Here is a 24504-nt window from a genome sequence, read left to right as displayed (position 1 = left end):
GGAAGTTATAGCTCAACACAAAAATATCTCTCAATTTTCTTTTTTTCTTGCTTCCTGACCCTGGTATAATATGAGAATAAGTACAAAGTGAGTCAATAATGTTGATAAACTATAGATGCAGCCAGAAAAAGGACTACAGTATGTGGTGACCTCTATGAAAGTGCCTATCCAGCTGCGCCTCACTGCCAGCTCCAGGACTCCTCACTGGGGACGGCCAGCTTCTCTGCTTGGGATACTTTGGTTTTGTTTTTTTGCTTTTTAACCGGTCATACAAAGTAATGTATTCATTCGCCCTCCGATGGCAGCTCTTAAAATGACCAAAAAAGACATGCTGCTTTTATTAATTCATAGGATCACATTGTAATCACTGTGTTTTGCAAACATCTCCCATATTCGGATCACGAATTTATGCTAGGTTTATGAGCTAGAATAAAAATAAATGGAAAAACGCCTATCTGTATACGTGGCTATCAATCAGAATGACACAGACCGGTCACATTGTAGGCATGTAGATGGAAAACAATAATAAATAGGTGTTGTTCACCCTCTGCTGCTCCAGTCCTTGCTGGTAGGAAGCAGTGGTGACATTACGATGACAGTGCACAGGACTGCTGTAGCCAATCATTGGGATCAGCGGTACGTGCCATGTACATTGGCAGGACTGCTGAGCCAAGTGATTAGCTGCAGCGGTTAGGTGTGATGTCGATATGTAGTCACCACTGCAGCCCATCATCAAAGACTTTTTCAGAGGAAAATATTGAAGGTCCCTGCCTGACCTATTAGTAGGAATGAATTTGCTATCATTGTGAACCTTTGTAAATATCTTTCATACATGGGACTACTCCCTCCTGACAGAGGAGATAGCACTAGGGAGGAAGGAATTAGGATTATCTAAATACTGTATATATACGGTATATATAATCTATATGTTTTTGAATAATGAGAAGAAACCAAAAGTGTCTGGGGGAAACCGAGAGAGACGAGGCAAGACACACACTCCAAGCAGACGCTACCCCCTGGACCACTATGTAGAGGAGATCTAATGTTACAAAATCCTAGGACGGTGATCAGAGCTGGACGAATAGGTTACTGCACTTTCACAATTCTTCGATGTAGAAACCGTCTCGTTGAATTAATTGCATAAGAGCAAATGAGTAACTGCAATCATATGACCAATTCCAGGCCGAGGAGCAGAGTCATGTAGTGGCCTGTGAAACGAAAAGAATGCTTTGTGCCTGCTCCTACCAGAAGAAATTACACCCCACCCCGACACTTCAGCCACCGTGAGGTGGGCAGCTACTTCTACATTCAGCACAAAAACCCCTGACAACGGCATACGCGCAAGGGGGAGTGTGAGGTAAAAGAAGAAGTTGGACTTGTAACCTGACCTTGGCATCACTATCTACGCACCAAGTGCTGAGGACAGCTCAGGTCACATCAGGCCAAATGTACCAGGAGCTTCTAAGAACATTTCTCCTCTCAGTCTTTTCCACAGACTGATCCACATGACATTACTATTCTCGTGGCAAATAATGGCCTGAATGGTGACATGATCTGCACCTTACAGAACAGCTGGACGGGCTAAGAGGCTGGGACCACCCAGCTGGTCTAATGGGGCACACGTGGTGGATCACCTCCGACGCACATGCAGCAGAGAGGATCACTTTATTCACACATCAGTATTTCTATACTAAAACGAGGAGTGGCCCCAAAACACAGAAGAGGAGTCAGTCTTCCAATTATAGTGGTTCCCTCTAAGGTCCACTCCTGCTTTTGACAAACACTTAAGCACAGGCTTTTTCTTGCCGGATCAGTTAGAAATAGACGACAATGGATGCTGCATTAACGGATCTGTTGCTCATTGACTCCAAAATGTAAATAAAAACGGATCCGGCAGAGACCAGTTAGTGAATAAAGGACTAAAGATGTGGCAGAACAACTTTTATTCTAGTGCAATTCTGCTTGATCCATTCTAATGGATCATTACTAGACATGTGAACAGAGCCCCAGCCCTTCCTCTGTGCACAGAGACATTTCTCTGCAACAAAACTGTGGAGAAGCAACAGTGACCTACTGGGATATGATGGTACTAGGAGCCAGAAGACAAACTCGGCTAAGAAGTGTCTTCTTAGTGTAAATTAATTTCATTATATACTAATTAGATTGCATTTTCCACCATTAGAGAGTCTCTCTATATATCCACACGGCACTTTTGTTAATAATTGAGGTTACAGTTATGTTTTTAATTTTCTTCGGGCGCAATTTGTCTATCCCCGTGTGCCATGGTCCAACATGTATGGATAAAATGATGTGATGAACCGATAGATGCATTTTCCTGATCTGAACTATTGGATTATAAACTTTTCAATGTAAACAGAATATTATGCGATTTACATCAATAATTTATGCTTATATTTATTATCTTTTGTGGTTTGAATGGAGTTTTATGCAAGACATGGTTCCAATATTAACAAATGCCGACATGCTAAGCATTTTGACACAAGATGACATCGTTATAACCAACTATTAGTGCAGCTGAGATTAGTGTTGGCACGCTCTGCTGTTTATTCATGTGGCTAATGTTATGATAAGCGGCTAATATTGATCAATTTTTATATGCTACATAGTTTTGGTATCCACAATGATGCGCCATATCACTATAACCAGCCAATCACTGTGGTTGAGACATCTATGTCATATACAGTTGAAACCAGAAGTTTCCATACACTATATAAAAAGACACATATGCATGTTTTTCCTCAATGCCAGAATAATGAGAGCGGGAGAATGTTTTAAGGCATTTTTATTACTTAAACTCAAAAGTTTACATACATTTCATTAGTATTTAGTACCATTGCCCTTAAACTGAATTACTTGGGTCACACATTTGGGATATCCTTCCACAAGCTTCTCATAATCATTGGTCGGAAGTTGGGCCCATTCCTCCTGACAATACTGGTGTAACTGATCCAGGTTTGTAGGTCGCCTTGCTCGCACCGACCTTTTCAGCTTTGCCCATACATTTTCAATAGGATTGAGATCAGGATCTTGTGATGTTCGCTCCAAAACATTGACTTTGTTATCCTTATGCCACTTTGTTACCATTTTGGCAGTATACTTTGGGTCATTGTCCATTTGGAAGACCCATTTCCACCCAAGCTTTAACCTCCTGGCTGATGTCGTTTCAGTATTGTCACATAATCTTTTCTTTTGATTCCATCTATTTTGTGAAGTGCACCTGTCCCTCCTTCAGGAAAACAACTCCACAACATGATGCTGCCACCCCCGTGTTTCACAGTTGGGATGGTGTTCTTAGGCTTCCAAGCTTCTCCCTTTTACCTCCAACCGTAACGATGGTCAATATGCCCAAAACATTCAATTTTAGTTTCATCAGATGACAGGACATCTTCAAAAATTAAGGTCTTTGTTCCTGTGTGCATTTGCAAACATTAATCTGGCTTTGTTTCTTTTGGAGTAATGGCTTATTCCTGGCAGAGTGGCCTTTCAGCCCATGTTGATACAGTAGTCGTTTCACTATGGATATTGACACAATCTTACCAGCTACCGCCATTATCTTCACAAGGTTTTTTGCTTTTGTCCTTGGGTTGATATGCACATGCCGGACCAAAGCACGCTCATCTCTAGGACACAGAACCCGTCTCCTTCATGAGCGGTATGATGATGGACATTACCATCTTGTTTGTACTTGCATATAATTGCTTGTACAGATGAGCGACGCACCTTCAGGTATCTTGAAATTGTACCCAAGAATGAGCCAGACTTGTGCAAGTCCACAATTCTCTTCCTGATATCTTCGCTGATTTCTTTTGAGTTTCCCATGATGCTACACAAAGATGCAGTGTGCATTAAAATACATCCACAGGTGTGTCTCTAATTAACTCAGATGTTGCCAAAAAATATCTTCCAAACACATGACATCATCATATAGGCAGTCCTGAAATGTTTAAAGGCATAGTCATTTTAGTGTATGTTAACTTTTGACTTTCAAGTAAGTAATATAAATTCCTTAAAACATTCTCTCTAATAAAACTTCTAGTTTCAACTGAATGCGCTCCTATCATAAAGCGTCATGTCACTATTTATAACCAGCCAAATCACTGTGATTGAGACTAGTGATGAGTGAAACATGGATTTTTGTGATAAACTCACCGTAAAATCCTTTTCTCTGAGATGCTCATTGGGGGACACAGGACTGTGGGTTTATGCTACTGCCGCCTGGAGGCTGACACTAAGTGAATGAAAAAATAAGGTTAGCTCCTCCTCCGCAGTATAGAGTCTCGCCTCGGTTGCAGGCGAAACCAGTTCATTGCAAAAGCAGTAGGGGATCACAAAAGGCAAACTCAACCTTAATGCAGGTGACAACATGTCTAGAAAAAAACCCACCTAGTATTATAAATACATATTATTAAACAAAGTAAACAAAGAGCCAACTGGCTATCAGGGTGGGTGCTGTGTCCCCCAATGAGCGTCATGGAGAAAAGGATTTTACGGTGAGTTTATCACAAAAATCCATGTTTCTCCTTCGCTTCATTGGGGGACACAGGACTGTGGGACGTCCTAAAGCAGTCCCTGGGTGGGAATACGACTCACTGATCCAAGCTACATGCACCTCCTGTCTTAGAGGTGCTCCACCGCCGCTTGGAGAATCCTTCTACCCAGGCTCGCATCTGCCGAAGCCTGAGTATGGATTTTGTAGTGCTTTGCGAATGTGTGCAAGCTGGACCAGGTTGCAGCCTTGCAAACCTATTCTGTCGATGCCTGATGCCGAAGCGCCCAAGAGGCGCCCATTGCCCGAGTAGAATGCGCTTTGATCCCTGCTGGAACTGACGCACCTCTGATATGATAGGCCTCATGAATAGTTAAACGGATCCATCTGGCTATGGTCGCCTTTGAGGCCACGAGCCCCCTCCTGCGCCCCTCAGGGAGCACGAACAGCGTATCCGTCTGGCGAAAAGGTGCTGTCCGCGACATGTACCTCCTGAGTGCTCTCACCAGATCTAAGGTGTAAAGAGCTTTCTCTACGCGATGCACCGGTGCCGGACAGAATGAAAGCAAGACAATATCTTCATTGATGTGGAAAGAGGACAACACCTTCGGAAGAAAGGGGGGAGCTGGTCCAAGCACCACCTTATCCTTGTGGAAAAGGAGAAAAGGTGCTCGGCAAGATAGGGCCGCCAACTCCGAAACTCGCCTAATGGAGGTAATGGCTACCAAAAATACCACCTTCCAAGAAAGGAACGATAAGGAAATATCCTGCAGAGGCTCGAAGGGCACTTCCTGCAGAATGCTCAGGACCAGGTTAAGATCCCAGGTGTCCATCGGCGCCTTATAGGGGGGTACTAGATGAGAGACTCCCTGGATGAAGGTCTTTACCTGCATATTAGTAGCAATCTTTCGTTGGAACAGGACGGACAGTGCCGATATCTGTCTCCTAAGGGAGCTCGGGGCCAGCCCCGAGTCTAAGCCTGATTGAAGAAAGGCCAAGATGTTGGGAATAGAGAACGTCAGGGGCGAATTACCCCGCTCTCGACACCAACTGAAGAAAATTTTCCAGGTGTGATGGTAAATTCTCGCTGAGGTCGGTTTCCTGGCGCTAACCATTGTGGCGACCACCTCACGCTCAAAACCTGCATGAGTTAGAATCCAAGATTCAACGGCCATGCCGTCAAACACAGGGCCCCTGAGTTCGGGTGGAAGATCAGTCCCTGGTGCAGTAGATCTGGGCGCTCTGGTAGTCGCCATGGGAGTCGGTGAGCAGCCGCACAAGATCTGCGTACCACGCCCGTCGGGGCCAGTCTGGTGCCAGCAGAATTGCTGGGACCCCCTCTGCTTTGATCTTCCTGATGACCCTCGGAAGCAATGGCAACGGAGGAAACAGGTATGGAAGGCGAAACTGGTTCCATGGTAAGACCAACGCATCCACCCCGAATGCTTGTGGGTCTCGTGACCGAGCGAAGAACACAGGCACCTTGGCGTTCGTTCTGGACGCCATCAGGTCCACATCCGGTGTTCTCCACCATTGGCAAATTTGCTGGAAGACCTCGGGGTGCAGGGCCCATTCCCCAGGCACGACCTCTTGTTGGCTGAGGAAGTCCGCTGCCCAATTTTCTAAGCCTGGGATGTAGACTGCCGAAATTATCGACTGGTTCTTCTCGGCCCAATGAAGCACCTGTGCTATCTCTGCGCGTGCCCCCCTGATGATTTACGTAAGCCACAGCCGTGGCGTTGTCTGACTGTATCCGAATGGGCCGTCCTGCTAGGAGGTACTGGAAATGCTGCAGCGCCTGCCAGATCGCTCGTATTTCCAACAAGATTATCGGAAGACGAGCTTCCTGTTGCGACCACTGGCCTTGTGGTGGCGAAAAACCGCTCCCCAGCCGAGGAGACTGGCGTCGGTCGTGACCACTAGCCAGTGGTCTGGGGGAAACAGCTACCCCTGAAGAAGGGAGGATCTGGTCGTCCACCACTCCAGCGATTGCCTGACCTGAGAGGATAGCCGGCACCGCTGATCGAGGGTGAACGGATTCTTGTCCCAGGTTGACAAGAGAGCGTGCTGTAGGGGTCGAAGATGAAATTGAGCAAACGGAATTGCTTCCATTTCTGCCACCATCTTCCCCAGTATCCTCATCCCAAACCGAATGGTGTGAGGGACCGGCTGCTGGAGCTTCAGGACTCCCTGTCGGAGCGCTAGGGCCTTGTTTTGAGGGAGACTTACCAACCCTTGGGGGGTATCGAAGACCATTCCTAGAAAAACAATCCTCTGAGCTGGGACCAGAGATGATTTCTTCCTGTTGACCAACCAACCTAAGCGGGAGAGTGTATCCAGTGTAATGCTGACTTTCTCCTTGTACGCCCGAAACGAGGGACCCTTCACCAAGAGGTCGTCTAAATATGGCAAGACGACTATGCCCCTCGAGTGCAAGACGGCCATCACGACTGCCATTACATTCGTGAACACTCTGGGGGCGGTGACTATCCCGAATGGGAGTGCTGCGAATTGAAAATGTCGCCCATTGATGGCGAACCGAAGAAACTTTTGATGCGGAGGAAAAATGGGAACGTGCAGGTAGGCATCCTTAAATTCGATTGAGGCTAAGTACTCTCCCTGCTCCATGGCTGATATAACAGAACGGAGAGATTCCATCCTGAAATGTTTGACTCTGATGAACCTGTTTAAGAGCTTCAAGTCCAAAACTGGTCTGATCGTCTCGTCTTTTTTGGGGACTGCGAACAGATTGGAATAAAAGCCTTGAGCTTTTTCATGCTCTGGTACGGGAACAATAACTCCGTTGTCTTGGAGTGAATCGATGGCCCCTAGCAGTGCTTTCGGAAGTCGGGAGAGAAAAAACCGTGTTGGAGGGTACCTGATGAACTCTATCTTGTACCCTGAATTCACCAGCTCTACCACCCATAAGTCGTGTGCTACCTTGGCCCAGATATGGCGAAAAAGGAGCAGGCGGCCCCCCACCCTGCTGCTGTCGCCTACCAAAGGTTCCGAGTCATTTGGCTGAGGGTCTCTGGGTCCTGGCTCCTCTCGACCTGGGCTGGCGAGCGTGCATCCTTCCCACCGGTATGGGTCTATATGAGACCTGTCGCTCCCTATCCTGGTTGAAGCGCAGTGGGCCGGTCGAACTGGCTGCTGCCATCCATCCGGTGTTGCGAAAAGCTCGAAAACGTGTCGGGACCTGACGAAAAGGCTGTTTCGCCTTTTGCTGCGGGAGGAAGCTACTTTTCCCTCCTGTCGCATCGGAGATGAGCCAACTTCTCCCCGAATAGGCGGCCTCCCTGATATGGCAAGGAAGTCAAGGACTTCTTGGAAATTGAATCGGCTCACCAAGTTCTCAACCAGAGGGCTCTCCTAATGGCTATCGCGTTAGCGGCCACAAATGCTGCACAATTAGCCGCATCCAAAGACGCATTAAGTAGTCTCCAGCCATAGCAATCTGACTTGCGAACTCAGACACCTCCGCAGGTAGTCCTCTATCCTGCAAGGCGTTATTCAAAGACTCTGACCATGACATCATGGCCTTGGCTAGCCACGTCGCCGCGAACGAAGGGGCGAGCGCCGAACCTGATGCCTCAAAGACTGATCGCGCCAAACCCTCTATGAGCCGATCCGTGGGGTCCTTAATGGACGAGCCGCTAGGCACCGGCAACAAGGACGTCGAAGGCCAGATGTGACACTGGCGGGTCCACCACTGGGGATTCTGCCCATTTCTTACAGAGTTCCAGGGCAAATGGGTATCTCGCCTCTATAGGTTTCTGACCCGAGAAACGCTTGTCTGGGCGTTCTCTGTGGCGCTGCACTATGTCCTCAAATTCTGGGTGAGTGCCAAATACTCTATGCGGGTGCTTGGCCCGCTTAAAGGCTACCTTATGGCTCGCGGCCAAGGTAGCATCATCTTCAATCCCCAGGGTTTGATTGACAGCTTCAATGAGGCTGTCCACTGTCTCCCGGCATCCTGGGGTATCTAGATCAAGTGGCTCGTCTGAGTCACGATCCAAACTCTGCCCGTTCCCGCTCGCTGGTGAAAGGGAGCGTGATGCTGAACTACCCGATGCCGAGGCACCAGATAAGCCGGGAGACCTCGTATGGGTTTGTTTCCTTCGCCTCTGTCTGGCATGGGAACTGCCCCTGCAGGCCGAAGGTTCCTGCGAGGTGGAGGACCCTTCCCAGATAAGCGAGCCACTATCCTTGCCTCCCTTTGGGGCGTGAAGGGACTCGATCGCCTTTGTAAGCGAAGCCATAGACTGGGATAATGATAGCGCCCATTCCGGAGGATTCGTTTCTCTGGATTCAGTCGCCGAGGGAGGCTCCTGGGCGCGTTCGGAGTCGCAGGCCTCGCACACTTTGGCGCTTTGCGCTTGTGGAAACGGGGCCTTACAAGAAGTGCATGCAGCATACAGAAAAGTGTGCGTCTTCCCTTTCCTGGCCATATTGAGCCTGCTAGGCGTTTTATATATCCAAACCAAAAAATGCTTTTTTTTTTTTTTCCTATATGGGAGGGGAGGGGTGGGGGAGGAGAGGCCCCCTTGCTGTTTTAGCGGCCTCCGCAGCCTGCACTCACCCGACCTGCGGCCCCCAACTGCGTGCCCGACCTTCTGTGTCTCCGTGGGGTAAGCCGACCTATTACCTGGTCGCAGCCTACCCCGCACTAAAGCCGGGGCCTGGATTTATCCGGCGCCCGCCCAGCGCTCCAAGGGGCGGGCCACCGGAAGTGACGCATTGCGCCGAGGGCGGTACTTCCGCCGCGGCCTACACCGGCAAAAAGTTGGGGGCTCAATTTCCCCCCCCCCGCGGCGCTGCAGCGGCGACGGCTACTGTCCACCGCCCCGCGGAGCCGCGCGACACAGGGGAGGCGGCGATGGCACGCCGCGGCCTAACAGTGGCAAAAAAGTCGGCGGCTAAATTTTTCTCCCCCGCCCGCGGAGCCGTGAAATGCTGCGGCGGCGGTTGCGCGCCACGGCGGCTGATGTAAGAACCGCTACTCTTCCTCTGGATACGAGGAGGCCCTAGGGAGATGCACACCGCTGCCTGCCGCTGCTTCCCAGGAGCCCCCCGCACGCCCGTACCTTGAGTCGCTGAAAACAGGATCCAGGTAGGCCCTTTAGGGCGCCAGGAAGCGGGGGCTGGTGAGGGGATCCTGGACGGTGCAGGCACCCTAACTCCGTCCAGCTTCAGCCGAGGAGAGGGACCATCCGCCTCCTTGCAGCACCTTCGTCTTGCGTTGGTGGAGCAGTGGGGGCCGCTCGGACCGTCTTGTGCCTCTGAACAGCCCATAGTTTCTCTACCTAGGGGTGGTCAGGGCTAGGTCCGGCATCATGTCCCACGTCGCGGGAAGGGATACGTGGAGACGACACTCGCATGTGCTCGCCCGTTGATGGTTTGGGGAAATCGGACCCTTTCAATAGGATCTGTCGCCCCTGTCTCTTCTTCTTAGAAAAATAAAGAAAATAAAATAAAAAAGTTCTGGGGAAAATGCCCAGATTTGTCCCACGTCACAGGAAAGGATACGTGGAGACGACACTCACATGTGCTCGCCCGTTGATGGTTTGGGGAAATCGGACCCTTTCAATAGGATCCGTGACCCCTGTCTAATCTTCATGGACAAAAAAAGTCTGGAGAAAAAGGACCAGACGTGTGCCTCCATAGACACGAAGCAAAAAACTGGCTTCCGCCCCTCTATCAGGGCGAGGGTGTATACGGCGGGGGAGGAGCTAACCTTGTGTTGTTTGCCTAGTGTGAGCCTCCAGATGGCGGTAGCATACACCCACAGTACCTGTGTCCCCCAATGAGACGAAGGAGAAAGAGGGCAAGATAATATCCTCATTAATGTGAAACGAGGAAACGACCTTCGGCAGAAAGGTAGGGGCTGGTCTGAGAACCACCTTATCCTTGTGGAAGACCAGAAACGGGGCTTGGCAGGATAGAGCTGCCAGCTCTGAGACCCGCCTGATCGATGTTATCGCCACAAGAAACACTACCTTCCAAGAAAGGTAGGATAAAGAGACATCCTGTAACGGTTCAAATGGAGCTTCCTGCAGAACACTTAGGACCAGGTTAAGGTCCCAGGCATCCAGGGGCGCCTTATAGAATCATAGAATCGTAGAGTTGGAAGGTACCTCCAGGGCCATCTGGTCCAACCCCCTGCTCAAAGCAGGATTCGCTAAATCATCCCAGATAGATGTCTGTCCAGCCTCTGTTTGAAGACTTCTACTGAAGGAGAACTCACCACCTCTCGTGGCAGCCTGTTCCACTCATTGATCACTCTGTCAAAAAGTTTTTTCTAATATCTAATCTGTGTCTCCTCCCATTCAGTTTCATCCCATTGCTCCTAGTCTTTCCTTGTGCAAATGAGAATAATGATGATCCTTCTGCAATGTGACAGCCCTTGAGATATTTGTAGACAGCTATTAAGTCTCCTCTCAGTCTTCTCTTCTGCAAGCTAAACATTCCCAAATTTCCTCACAAGAAAGGGTTTGCAGACCGGTCACCATTCTGGTCGCTCTTTTCTGAACTTGCTCCAGTTTGTTGATGTCTTTTTTAAAATGTGGCGGTACATATAGGGAGGTACCAAGTGGGAGACTCCCTGAAAGTCTTTACCTGCAGATTGGTAGCAATCCTGCACTGGAACAGCACAGATAAGGCTGATATTTGTCTCCTGAGGGAACTTGGGGCCAAGCCTGAGTCTAGGCCAGACTGGAGAAAAGCCAAAAGGTTGGGAATGGAAAATCTCAGTGAAGAACAACCATGATCCCGACAGCATGTGAAGAAAACCTTCCAGGTGTGGTGATAAATACGTGCCGAGGCAGGCTTCCGGGCGCTAACCATTGTAGCAACCACATCGCGGCCGAACCCAGCCAGGGTTAGAATCCAAGATTCAACGGCCAAGCCGTCAAACACAGGGCCCCGGAGTTCGGGTGGTAGATCGGGCCCTGGAAAAGTAGGTCTGGGCGCTCTGGCAGGCGCCAAGGAATGTCAGCGAGCAGCTGCACCAGGTCTGCATACCACGCCCGCCGAGGCCAATCTGGGGCCAGCAGAATCACTGGAACCGCTTCTGCCTTGATCTTCTTGATGACTCTCGGAAGTAGTGGCAGTAGGTATGGGAGGCGAAACTGGTTCCATGGCAGAACCAACGCATCCATGGCAATTGCCTGCGGGTCCCGGGACTGAGCAACAAACACTGGCACCTTGGCGTTCACTCTGTAGGCCATCAGGTCCACATCCGGCGTTCCCAATCGCTGGCAAATCTGCCGGAAGACCTTGGGGTGTATTGACCATTCCCCGGATGCGAGACCCTGCCGGTTGAGGAAGTCTGCCGGCCAGTTCTCTACGCCCGGGATGTGGACTGACGATATCGCCGAGTGGTTTCTCTCGGCCCAGTGAAGAACATGCCCTACTTCGCGCATGGCTGTCTCCATTGCTGCCACGATTCTTCCTAGGATCCTCATGAAGAAACGGATGGTATGAGGGACTGGTTGGCGAAGTCTCCGGACTCCCTGTCGGAGAGCTAGGGCCTTGTTCTGAGGGAGAATTACCAACCCTCGGGAAGTGTTGAATATCATCCCTAAGAAGGAAATCCTCTGAGCTGGAACAAGGGATGACTTTTTCAGGTTGACCAACCACCCTAAGCGGGAAAGGGTATCTAGCGTGATGCTGACACTCTCCTCGCATGCCCGTAATGAAGGGCCCTTGACCAAAAGGTAATCTAAATAAGGGAAGACGACTATGCCCTGGAAGTGTAGGATGGCCATGACAACCGCCATGACCTTTGTGAACACTCTGGGAGCGGTGGCCAGCCCGAAGGGTAGTGCTGCGAACTGAAAATGTAGGCCGTTGATGGCGAAGCGCAGAAACCTTTGGTGCGGGGGAAAAATGGGGATGTGCAAGTAGGCGTCCTGGATGTCGATAGAGGCCAAATATTCTCCCCGCCCCATGGCAGATATGACTGAACAGAGAGACTCCATCCAGAAGTGTCTGATCCTGAAAAATTTGTTCAGGCGCTTTAGGTCCAGAATGGGCCTGACGGCTCCATCCTTCTTGGGAACCGTGACCAGGTTGGCGTAGAACCCCTGAAATTTTTCGTTCTCCGGTACGGGAACAATGACTCCGTTGTGCTGGAGCAAATTGATGGCCCTGAGTAAAGCCCTTGCCCGGGCAACTACCTTGGGAGGACGGGAAAGAAAGAACCGTCTTGGGGGGTATCTGACAAATTCTATCTTGTACCCCGAGGACACCAGCCCTCTTACCCATGTGTCGTGTGTGACCGAGAGCCAAGCGTGGCGAAACCAAAGCAGGCGACCGCCTACCTTGCCAGTGTCGCCCTGAAACTGCCTTGAGTCATTTGGTTGAAGATCTTTGGGACCTGGATCCCCTTGATGTGAGCTGGTGGGTATGCATTCTCCCCAACGGGTTGGTTCTATATGAAACCTGCCGATCCCTGTCCTGGCTGGGATGACCTGAAGCGGTTGCAGCCCACCCAGGGTTGCGAAAGGCCCGAAACCGTGTCTGGAGTTGGTGACGAAACGGCTGTTTGACCCTTTGCTGAGGGAGAAAGCTGCTCTTTCCACCCATGGAGTCAGAGATGAGCTGATCTAACTTCTCTCCAAATAGGCGACCGCTCTGATAAGGCAAAGAAGTCAGGGATTTCTTAGAGGTGGAGTCTGCCCACTATGTCCTCAACCATAAAGCCCTCCTAATGGAGATCGCATTTGCAGCGGCGAGTGCTGCGCAGTTGGTCGCGTCCAAAGACGCGTGGATTAAGTAGTCTCCGGCCAAAGTGATTTGATTCACGATTTCTGACACCTCTGCTGGTAGGTCCATACCCTGCAAGGCTCTATTCAATGATTCTGACCAAGCGATCATGGCCTTTGCTACCCAAGTTGCCGCGAATGAGGGGGAGCGTGCTGAACCCGATGCTTCAAACACTAAGCGAGCCAGGCTCTCTATGAGGCGGTCAGTGGGATCCTTGATAGAGGATCCACTAGGTATGGATAGCAGGGTTTTAGAGGCCAAGCGCGACACAGGTGGATCTACCGTTGGGGACTCTGCCCACTTTTTATGGAGATCAGGGGCGCACGGGTACCACGCCTCAAGCGCCTTTTGGCCTGAGAAACGCTTGTCTGGCCGTTCCCTGTGTTGTTGCACTATATCCTCAACTCGGGGCGAGAGCCAAATTCTCTATGAGGCCACTTTACTCGCTTAAATGACACCTTGTTACCTGAGGACAAGGTGGAATCATCTTCAATCCCAAGAGTCTGGTTGATGGCCTCTATGAGATTGTCAACTGTTTCCCGGTACCCTGGAGTACCCAAATCAAGCGGCACGTCCGAGTCGTAATCTGAGCTTTGCTTGTCATCGACTACTGGTGAAGGTGAGCGAGAGGCAGAGTTTATGGATGCCGAAGCACCGGATGGACCGGGAGACACTGTGTGGGTTCGTTTCCCCCGCGTCTGCCTAGAGTGAGAGCGGCCCCTGCAGGCCGGAGGCTTCTGTGAGGTGAAGGACCCCTCTAAGACAGGCGAGCCACTATTCCTGCCCCTATCTGGGGCTCGAAGGGACTCGATTGCTCTCGTAAGCGATGCCATGGACTGCGACAGACACAGGGCCCATTCGGGGGGCTAGATGCACTGGGCTCAGTTGCAGGGGAAGGCTCCTGGGTACGTTCGGAATCGCAGGCTTCACAAGTCTGCTTACTTTGCGTACGTGGGAAGGCAGACCAGCAGGAGGTGCACGCAACGTACAGAAACGTGTGCGTCTTAGCCTTTCTGGACATGGTGCCCTGCTAGGTGATATGCCTGGGGGGTGTGTGCAAAAAATGCTTAGCCTCTGGCGGAAAAAACAGAGGGTGGCCTTCCTCCTTCAGGGGTAGCACTTACCCCAGCCCTGGATCTCCTTAAGCGTCCAGCCTGCCGACCAGCTGCTCCTTTTTCAAAAAGGGCGCATCTCGACGTGTGGGCGGGCCCTCGGAAGAAGAGGTGACCGCTGGTGACGTCATGGGGCGGAGCTTCTGTCTGCGGCCTAGCGCTGGCTGAAGCCGGGGGCTAAATATTTTCGGCGACTGCCCGTGGCTCCGGGGGCGGGTCCGCCAGAAATAGACACGTCACCGGGGCACAGGACTTCCGCCCGCGGCCTAGCTCCAGCAAGAAGCCAGGGACTAAATTTTCAGCCTGCGCCCGGACCCGGGCTGCCAGAAACAGGGGCCTGGGCAGGAAATGCGCTGCCGACTGCCTCAGCTGTGTGATGCACCCCGTACGAGGATGTGGCCGGAAAGAACGAGGCCATCAGCAATGCCGACCCCGGGGGTCTACAGGAGCCCTCCCAGCCCACCTCCTTCTGTGCCTCACCCCTGCAGCTCCCGTTGATCTCCAGGTTGGGGGGGCTGCAAAAAATTAAGGACGGTGCAGGCACCCTAACTCCATCTTTCCCCCCGAGGGATGAGGAGAGGAACCGTCCGCCACCTTCCATCACCGCTGTCTGGCATTGGTGATGCAGCGGGGGCCGCACGGACTATTCTTAGGCCCCTGTACAGCCTAGGGTTTCAATACCTTAGGGTGGTCAGGGCTCAGTCTGGCATCGTGTCCCACGTTGCGGGAGAGGATGCGTGGAGGCGACACTCGCACGTGCTTGCCCGTTGTTGGTTTGGGGAGATCGGACCCTTTCAATAGGGTCCGTCGCCCGTCTCATCTTCATGGAAAAAAAATGAAAGAGTCTTGAAAAAAAAAAAAGACCAGACGTGTGCATCCAACGGACACTAAGCAAGAACTGGTTTCGCCTGCAACCGAGGAGAAGGTGTATACTGCAGAGGAGGAGCTAACCTTTTTTTTCATTCCCTTAGTGTCAGCCTCCAGGCGGCAGTAGCATACACCCACAGTCCTGTGTCCCCCAATGAGGCGAAGGAGAAAATGCATAGATAAGGTGTTACCTGCCATGCTCGTGTGCTAAACAAGTGATTTCGGCGTGCGCGTAAAACATGTTCGAGTCCCCGAAGCTGCATGTTTCGTGACTGTTAAGCAATCCCTGCATGTGTTGAGGCTGTCTGACAGCCATAGGGACTATTTTTCGAGCACTTGAAGAAATTCGGTTAGCACCCAAGCGTGCTCAGCTAACACCATACCTGAGCACATTCGTTCATCACTAGTTGAGACATCAATGAAGGGGCATGTCCCGATATCTAATCATGTCGTGCCAAGTTATGGTGACATTACTGATGACGAGCGACCAGCCAATTGGTGCATGAATGTCAACACTGTTTCTGATTGGTAGCTGTTAAGCATGAACACTGAAGCTGACACTCCAAGGAAAATTGAACTTATGATAGTGCTTCATATAACACAGAAGGTGCTTTGATTGCTCATAAGCGCCATCATCACTTGTGGTTGGCTGAGTTTTACCCAAGTAAATTCCTGCAATAAGATGCATGTAGTCGCATTGGCTCCAGTATGTAGTACAGAAGCTATATAGGAGGCTTGTTTGACAGGCCGCCATTCTAGCTATAGTCCCAACCCCCAATGAAGCCGCATCTGCGGTGAAACATGGTGGGGGGGGATGTGCTTTATGAAAAACTGTCCTGTTTACCCTATAATGTTGACACCCTAGGGTGTCACTAAGTGATATTTGACAATTGCCTCTACGTTATATTAGAATTATTTTAGGCCATACAGGGACAGGAATTTTCATGTTTAGTTTCACCCCACTATATGAATACATAATAAGAGTTAAGTTTCAGGACTTTTTAGTGAGGGTTCCTGTTGGGTCATCCCAAATTGTAAATAACAGTTTTACAGCAACTCTTATTTTCAGGTCAATTTATGTGTTAATTACATAAATGAATTGATACATGAGGTAATCCTAATAAAACACAGAGAAAAGGACAAAGTGTCTCCTGTGTTCCCAGTAACAAGAGAATTTGCCATTCAGAGACTGTCGGATGCTCATTTCCTATGGATTCTGTTTCTCAGAAGACCGATATGTTAAAGATAGAGTTGAGCGACTTTGGTCGGATCGGGTTTCATGAAACAAAATTTGAGTTGAATGAAACTGGTCCAACTAGGGCAAAAAAATCAAGAGTTTCGTCCGAAACCCGACCCCAATGCAAGTCAATGGGAAATAAAAGTCGGAATTGAGCGGATGACATTCATCCACTCAATGCTGACTTTTATTCCCCATTGACTTGCATTGGGGTCGGGTTTCGGATGAAACTCAGACTTTTTTTGCCCTAGTTGGACCAGTTTCATCTGACTCCAATTTTGTTTCATGAAACCCGATCCGACCAAAGTCGCTCAACTCTAGTTAAAGATGGTTTTCAACTTTGTTAAGGTGGTATGGAAAATTGAGAGATTTTCAAGTAAGAACATTTTCCATCCTACTCTGATCTTCTCTGAAAGTTATTGGCCTTATAGCTTTACTTTTATTATGTAAGCATTTAATAAAGATAGGATCAGTAGCACCTGACTAGCACATCACAAACATGGTGCCAATATTTAAAAAGGAGGTAAAAATCTGAGCCTGGAAACTATAGGCTGATAAGATTAACTTCTATTGTGCCAAAAATATGTCAGAGTTTTCTACATGTGATCCTGGAATTTCCCCACAATAAAAACAAACTGCAGAGAAAAGCAACCACGGTTATTAGGGGAATGGGTGGTCTGCCGCCAGGGCTGTGGAGTCAGTAAGCGAAACCTCTCACTCCTCAGTTTACCAGATTCCACAACACTGGTCATTACTGAGCATGTACATAAAGGGCAGCACAGATTCATCTCATCTACAACCCCACAGCACTGGTCACTACTGAGCATGTACATAAAGGGCAGCACAGATTCATCTCATCTACGACTCCACAGCACTGGTCACTACTGACATGTACATAAAGGGCAGCACAGATTCATCTCATCTACGACCCCACAGCACTGGTCACTACTGACATGTACATAAAGGGCAGCACAGATACATCTCATCTACCACCCCACAGCACTGGTCACTACTGACATGTACCTAAAGGGCAGCACAGATACATCTCATCTACCACCCCACAGCACTGGTCACTAATGACATGTACATAAAGGGCAGCACAGATTCATCTCATCTACATCTCCACAGCACTGGTCACTACTGACATGTACATAAAGGGCAGCACAGATTCATCTCATCTACGACCCCACAGCACTGGTCACTACTGAGCATGTACATAAAGGGCAGCACAGATTCATCTCATCTACAACCCCACAGCACTGGTCACTACTGACATGTACATAAAGGGCAGCACAGATTCATCTCATCTACGACCCCACAGCACTGGTCACCACCGAGCATGTACATAAAGGGCAGCACAGATACATCTCATCTACGACCCCACAGCACTGGTCACTACTGACATCTACATAAAGGGCAGCACAGACTCATCTCTTCTACGACTCCACAGCACTGGTCACTACTGAGCGTGTACATAAAGGGCAGCACAGATTCATCTCATCTACGACCCCACAGTACTGGTCACTACTGACATGTACATAAAGGGCAGCACAGATTCATCTCATCTACGACCCCACAGCACTGGTCACTACTTAGCATGTACATAAAGGGCAGCACAGATTCATCTCATCTACATCTCCACAGCACTGGTCACTACTGACATGTACATAAAGTGCAGCACAGATTCATCTCATCTACATCTCCACAGCACTGGTCACTACTGAGCATGTACATAAAGGGCAGCACAGATACATCTCATCTACGACCCCACAGCACTGGTCACTACTGACATCTACATAAAGGGCAGCACAGACTCATCTCTTCTACGACTCCACAGCACTGGTCACTACTGAGCATGTACATAAAGGACAGCACAGATTGATCTCATCTACGACCCCACAGTACTGGTCACTACTGACATGTACATAAAGGGCAGCACAGATTCATCTCATCTACGACCCCACAGCACTGGTCACTACTTAGCATGTACATAAAGGGCAGCACAGATTCATCTCATCTACATCTCCACAGCACTGGTCACTACTGACATGTACATAAAGGGCAGCACAGATTCATCTCCTCTACGACCCCACAGCACTGGTCACTACTGACATGTACATAAAGGGCAGCACAGATTCATCTCATCTACGACCCCACAGCACTGGTCACTACTGACATGTACATAAAGGACAGCACAGATTCATCTCATCTACGACTCCACAGCACTGGTCACTACTGACATGTACATAAAGGGCAGCACAGATTCATCTCATCTACGACCCCACAGCACTGGTCACTACAGAGCATGTACATAAAGGGCAGCACAGATTCATCTCATCTACATCTCCACAGCACTGGTCACTACTGAGCATGTACATAAAGGGCAGCACAGATTCATCTCATCTACGACCCCACAGCACTGGTCACTACTGAGCATGTACATAAAGGGCAGCACAGATTCATCTCATCTACGACCCCACAGCACTGGTCACTACTGAGCATGTACATAAAGGGCAGCACAGATTCATCTCATCTACAACCCCACAGCACTGGTCACTACTGAGCATGTACATAAAGGGCAGCACAGATTCATCTCATCTACGACCCCACAGCACTGGTCACTACTGAGCATGTACATAAAGGGCAGCACAGATTCATCTCATCTACAACCCCACAGCACTGGTCACTACTGACATGTACATAAAGTGCAGCACAGATTCATCTCATCTACGACCCCACAGCACTGGTCACTACTGAGCATGTACATAAAGGGCAGCACAGATTCATCTCATCTACATCTCCACAGCACTGGTCACTACTGAGCATGTACATAAAGGGCAGCACAGATTCATCTCATCTACGACCCCACAGCACTGGTCACTACTGACATGTACATAAAGGGCAGCACAGATTCATCTCCTCTACGACCCCACAGCACTGGTCACTACTGACATGTACATAAAGGGCAGCACAGATTCATCTCATCTACGACCCCACAGCACTGGTCACTACTGACATGTACATAAAGGGCAGCACAGATTCATCTCATCTACGACCCCACAGCACTGGTCACTACTGAGCATGTACATAAAGGGCAGCACAGATTCATCTCATCTACGACCCCACAGCACTGGTCACTACTGAGCATGTACATAAAGTGCAGCACAGATTCATCTCATCTACGGCCCCACAGCACTGGTCACTACTGACATGTACATAAAGGACAGCACAGATTCATCTCATCTATGACTCCACAGCACTGGTCACTACTGAGCATGTACATAAAGGGCAGCACATATTCATCTAATCTACGACCCCACAGCACTGGTCACTACTGAGCATGTACATAAAGGGCAGCACAGATACATCTCATCTACGACTCCACAGCACTGGTCACTACTGACATGTACATAAAGGGCAGCACAGATTCATCTCATCTACGACCCCACAGCACTGGTCACTACTGACATGTACATAAAGAGCAGCACAGATACATCTCATCTATGACCCCACAGCACTGGTCACTACTGACATGTACATAAAGTGCAGCAGATTCATCTCATCTACGACGCCACAGCACTGGTCACTACTGACATGTACATAAAGTGCACCACAGATTCATCTCATCATTGACTCCACAGCACTGGTCACTACTGACATGTACATAAAGTGCACCACAGATTCATCTCATCATTGACTCCACAGCACTGGTCACTACTGAACATGTACATAAAGTGTAGCACAGACCAGCTGCCTGATACGTGCTGCTCGAGAATGGGCCAGGTTGTATACGCTGCCTGATACATGCTGCTTGAGAATGGGACAGGATGTATACGCTGCCTGATACACGCTGCTCGACAATGGGCCAGGATGTATCAACTGCCTGATACATGCCCCTTGAGAATGGGCCAGGATGTATCTGCTGCCAGGTTCCCTTTAATTATGTAACTATGCGGAAAATTTTCTCTTTCTATTATTGGACATAGGCTGACTGTACCAAGGTGTTCCTTCGTACATGAGAAGCCAATATCCATGATGATAACCCCTTTTCATACAGTAAGCAGATGTTATAGAGGGGAATCCCTTGATTAGCCAAACTACATAGCAAAGTGGCCCACCCATATTTGACAGTCGTTTCCTGTGGCAGTGATTAGACAGGATCATCTTCTATCATCAGGAACAGTTATTCAGAATAGAGAACATCGATATGTCAGTGTCGACTCCAATGTCAAGTAGCCAGTGGGACAACGTCCTATCTACACATTGTCCTATGGCTATGCTCACTTAGTGGACAGTTCTCATACGCTGCAATGGTCTGGGATGTAGGTGGTATAAGACGTGTAACCCCTCCTGCATCACATGATGGGCCAAGCAGCTTGTTACTGGATTCATACCTTAATCTCAAAAAAAAAAGAAAACTCATGGTTAATTTTTTTTTTCAGCTGTATCCATTCTCACAGAATTATGAATATTTCAGCCAAATTACTGACTGCAAATTCAGTTCTCATATGTTCTTAATATATTTTAGGTACACAAGGGAACTGAAGACGTAAGATACTTGCTGGCAATCTTTAACTGGTCACTGTGATCTTACACATTTGTGCCAAAACTGCAGAAACTTTATGTTGTTATGTAGAAATGTTTTATGTGCAATTATTGGGGCTACAATGAGGATGTCCATCCATTCATCCAGATTTTAGGAGTGCCATGTCTGTCTGTCTGTCTATCTGACCCTGCATCTACACAGCACAAGAGTTCATGGCACTGGCAGTTTGGGTGACTTTCCACGCTCAGATGTGACGATGGTACGTGTGAGACATACCTTGTTACAATGTTCTATAAGAAGTTCAACCACAATATTTTGGAATTTGATGTTCATCATGGCAGCTACTGTATCTTCCTGGGCCCTCATCAAAGTTGGTCCAAAGATAACTCCCATATTAGAAGGAGACATAAGGTTTTCTTTACTGTGCTCGCATACTCTGCAATATAATGTACATTGTGTCACATCATGGAAACTATCACAAAAACACAAAATGATTTGTAGAAAGACGTAAATGAATGTGGCAGCAAAATCATCTACACAAGCTATAGCCACCAGCAACCACCCAGGTATCTGCAGTGACCATCATTCTCTCCGGAGACAAGGATTTACTCTTCCCAGTGTTGTGTGGCAATGATCACAGTGCCACCCACCGACCATGTTCTGGGGAAATGATCACAGCGCCACCGTCCATGTTCCAAGGGCAATGATCACATTGCCACCGTCCATGTTCCAAGGGCAATGATCACAGCGCCACCGGCCATGTTCCATGAGCAATGATCACAGTGCCACCCACCGTCCATTTTCCAAGGGCAATGATCACAATGCCACCATCCATGTTCTAGGGCAATGATCACAGCGCCACCGGCCATGTTCTAGGGGAATGATCACCACGCCACCGGCCATGTTCTAGGGGAATGATCACAGTGCCACCATCCATTTTCCAAGTGCAATGATCACAATGCCACCATCCATGTTCTAGGGCAATGATGACAGCGCCACTGGCCATGTTCTAGGGCAATGATCACAGCGCCACCGTCCATGTTCCAAGGGCAATGATCACAGCGCCACCGTCCATGTTCCAAGGGCAATGATCACAGTGCCATCAGCCATGTTCCAAGGGCAATGATCACAGTGCCACCGGCCATGTTCCAAGGGCAATGATCACAGTGCCACTGGCCATGTTCCAAGGGCAATGATCACAGTGCCACCGGCCATGTTCTAGGGCAATGATGACAGCGCCACTGGCCATGTTCTAGGGCAATGATCACAGCGTCACTGGCCATGTTCCAAGGGCAATGATCACAGCGCCACCGGCCATGTTCCAAGGGCAATGATCACAGTGCCACCATCCATGTTCCAAGAGCAATGATCACAGTGCCACCCACCGTCCATTTTCCAAGGGCAATGATCACAATGCCACCGTCCATGTTCTAGGGCAATGATGATAGTGCCACTGGCCATGTTCTAGGGCAATGATCACAGCCCCACCGGCCATGTTCCAAGGGCAATGATCACAGTGCCACTGTCCATGTTCCAAGGGCAATGATCACAGTGCCACTGTCCATGTTTCAAGGGCAATGATCACAGTGCCACTGTCCATGTTTCAAGGGCAATGATCACAGTGCCACTGTCCATGTTTCAAGGGCAATGATCACAGTGCCACTGTCCATGTTCCAAGGGCAAAGATCACAGTGTCTCCGGCCATGTTCTGGGGCAATGATCACAGCGCCACCATCCATGTTCTGGGGAAAGCATTACAGTGACACTGGCCATGTTCCAAGGGCAATGATCACAGTGCCACTGCCCATGTTCCAAGGGCAATGATCACAGTGCCACTATCCATGTTCCAAGGGCAATGATCACAGTGCCACTGTCCATGTTCCAAGGGCAAAGATCACAGTGTCTCCGGCCATGTTCCAAAGGCAATGATCACAGTGCCTTCATCCATATTCTAGGGCAATGATCACAGTGCCACCGCCCATGTTCTGGGGCAATGATCACAGCGCCACCAGCCATGTTCTGGGGCAACCATCACAGCGCCACCATCCATGTTCTGGGGCAAGCATCACAGTGACACCGGCCATGTTCTGGGGCAATGATCACAGTGCCACCATCCATGTTCTGGGGAAATGATCACAGCGCCACCGGCCATGTTCCAAGGGCAATGATCACAGCGCCACTGTCCATGTTCCAAGGGCAATGATGGCAGTTACACCGTCCATGTTCCAAGGGCAATGATCCACAGTGTCACTGGCCATGTTCCAAGGGCAATGATCACAGTGCCACCATCCACCTAAATAACTGACTGAATTGGGAAATAAAGTGCAGGAAGCAGCCATTTATTTACTATAAGGTCGGGTTTTCTCAGCATTCAGGACATAATGAGACAGACTTGCAGTCACATCACTTACGCTATGTACTTCTAGGATAATCACATTTGAATTCAGTGTTTGACCTTTTTATGTTTATTTTTGAAGCACAGAAAATGATATATTATTTGCAGTAAAATCGTTTAGATGTGTTCACTTTACAGTAAAGAATTACCACTTGTAGCAATTTCCTAATATATAGTTATTAACTGAACTAGCTTTTTTACAAATGGGAGTAGTCATAATAATAGTGGAGCGCAGTCGTGAAGAAATCAAATTCCCAGGAGCTGCTGTCCCTGACAACACATGGGAGTCATTTACTGAGCTTCAATACGTATATGAAAAGCAACTACAGCTACGCATAGTATTCAGACCGAGAAAAGGCAATAATGATTCCATACCAGTATCTAGACAGTTAGGTCCACAAATATTTGGACATTGACACAAGTTTAGCATTTTCGCTGTTTACCAAAACATATTCAAGATACAGTTAGATAACCAATATGGACTTACAGTGCAGGATCTCAGCTTTAACTTGAGGGTATTCACATCCTAATTAAAGTTAGGGTTTAGGAATTCCAGCGCTTTAACCCTTCCATCACATGCTCAGGAGATGTAATGCGCGTGTCGTGTTCTTACCTTTGATGTGGGCTCTGGCACTAAGCCCACATCTTTCTCGGCACATGTCAGCTGTTTTGAACAGCTGACATGTGCCCGCAGCAGCCGCGGATGGAATCGCGATCCACCCGTGGCTGTTAACTCGTTAAATGCCGCTGTCAATCTCTGACAGTGGCATTTAATGTGTTTGCATCAGAAGTGCGTCACTAATCCTGCCCATCGATGACCCCGTCACATGATCACGGGTCACCGATGGGTGGGCATGACAACCAGAGGTCTCCTGCAGAGCTCTATGGTTGTCATAACCAGATTGCTATGAGCGCCGCTTTGTGGTTGGCACTCATAACAAGTGAGCATTTCTGCAACACACAGGCAATCTGATCATTGTCTGTGTGTGCACTGAAGCATGCAAAAAGTAAAAAAAAAAAAGTTTTAAAAAATATAAAAAAAATTAAATATAAAAGTTCAAATCACCCCCC

General features: G+C 49.0%; 1 protein-coding gene across 7 annotated transcripts in view; it reads right to left on the bottom strand.

Moving 5' to 3' along the window:
• The window catches only part of OPHN1 (oligophrenin 1), a 192235-nt gene that overhangs the window by 44004 nt on the left and 123727 nt on the right, over positions 1–24504 (bottom strand). For all 7 annotated transcript variants that reach the window (XM_073558335.1, XM_073558339.1, XM_073558338.1 and 4 more), the window contains one exon: positions 21315–21474. In XM_073558335.1, coding sequence (XP_073414436.1) covers positions 21315–21474 — 160 coding nt within the window. The remainder of the gene's footprint in view (positions 1–21314; positions 21475–24504) is intronic.

The sequence above is a fragment of the Dendrobates tinctorius genome, unplaced genomic scaffold (genome assembly GCF_039654945.1).
Source record: "Dendrobates tinctorius isolate UK_male_01 unplaced genomic scaffold, ASM3965494v1 ptg000013l, whole genome shotgun sequence".
Lineage (NCBI taxonomy): Eukaryota > Metazoa > Chordata > Amphibia > Anura > Dendrobatidae > Dendrobates > Dendrobates tinctorius.
The sequence above is the reverse complement of the archived record's forward strand: the minus strand, read 5'-3'. Positions and strand labels throughout refer to the sequence as shown.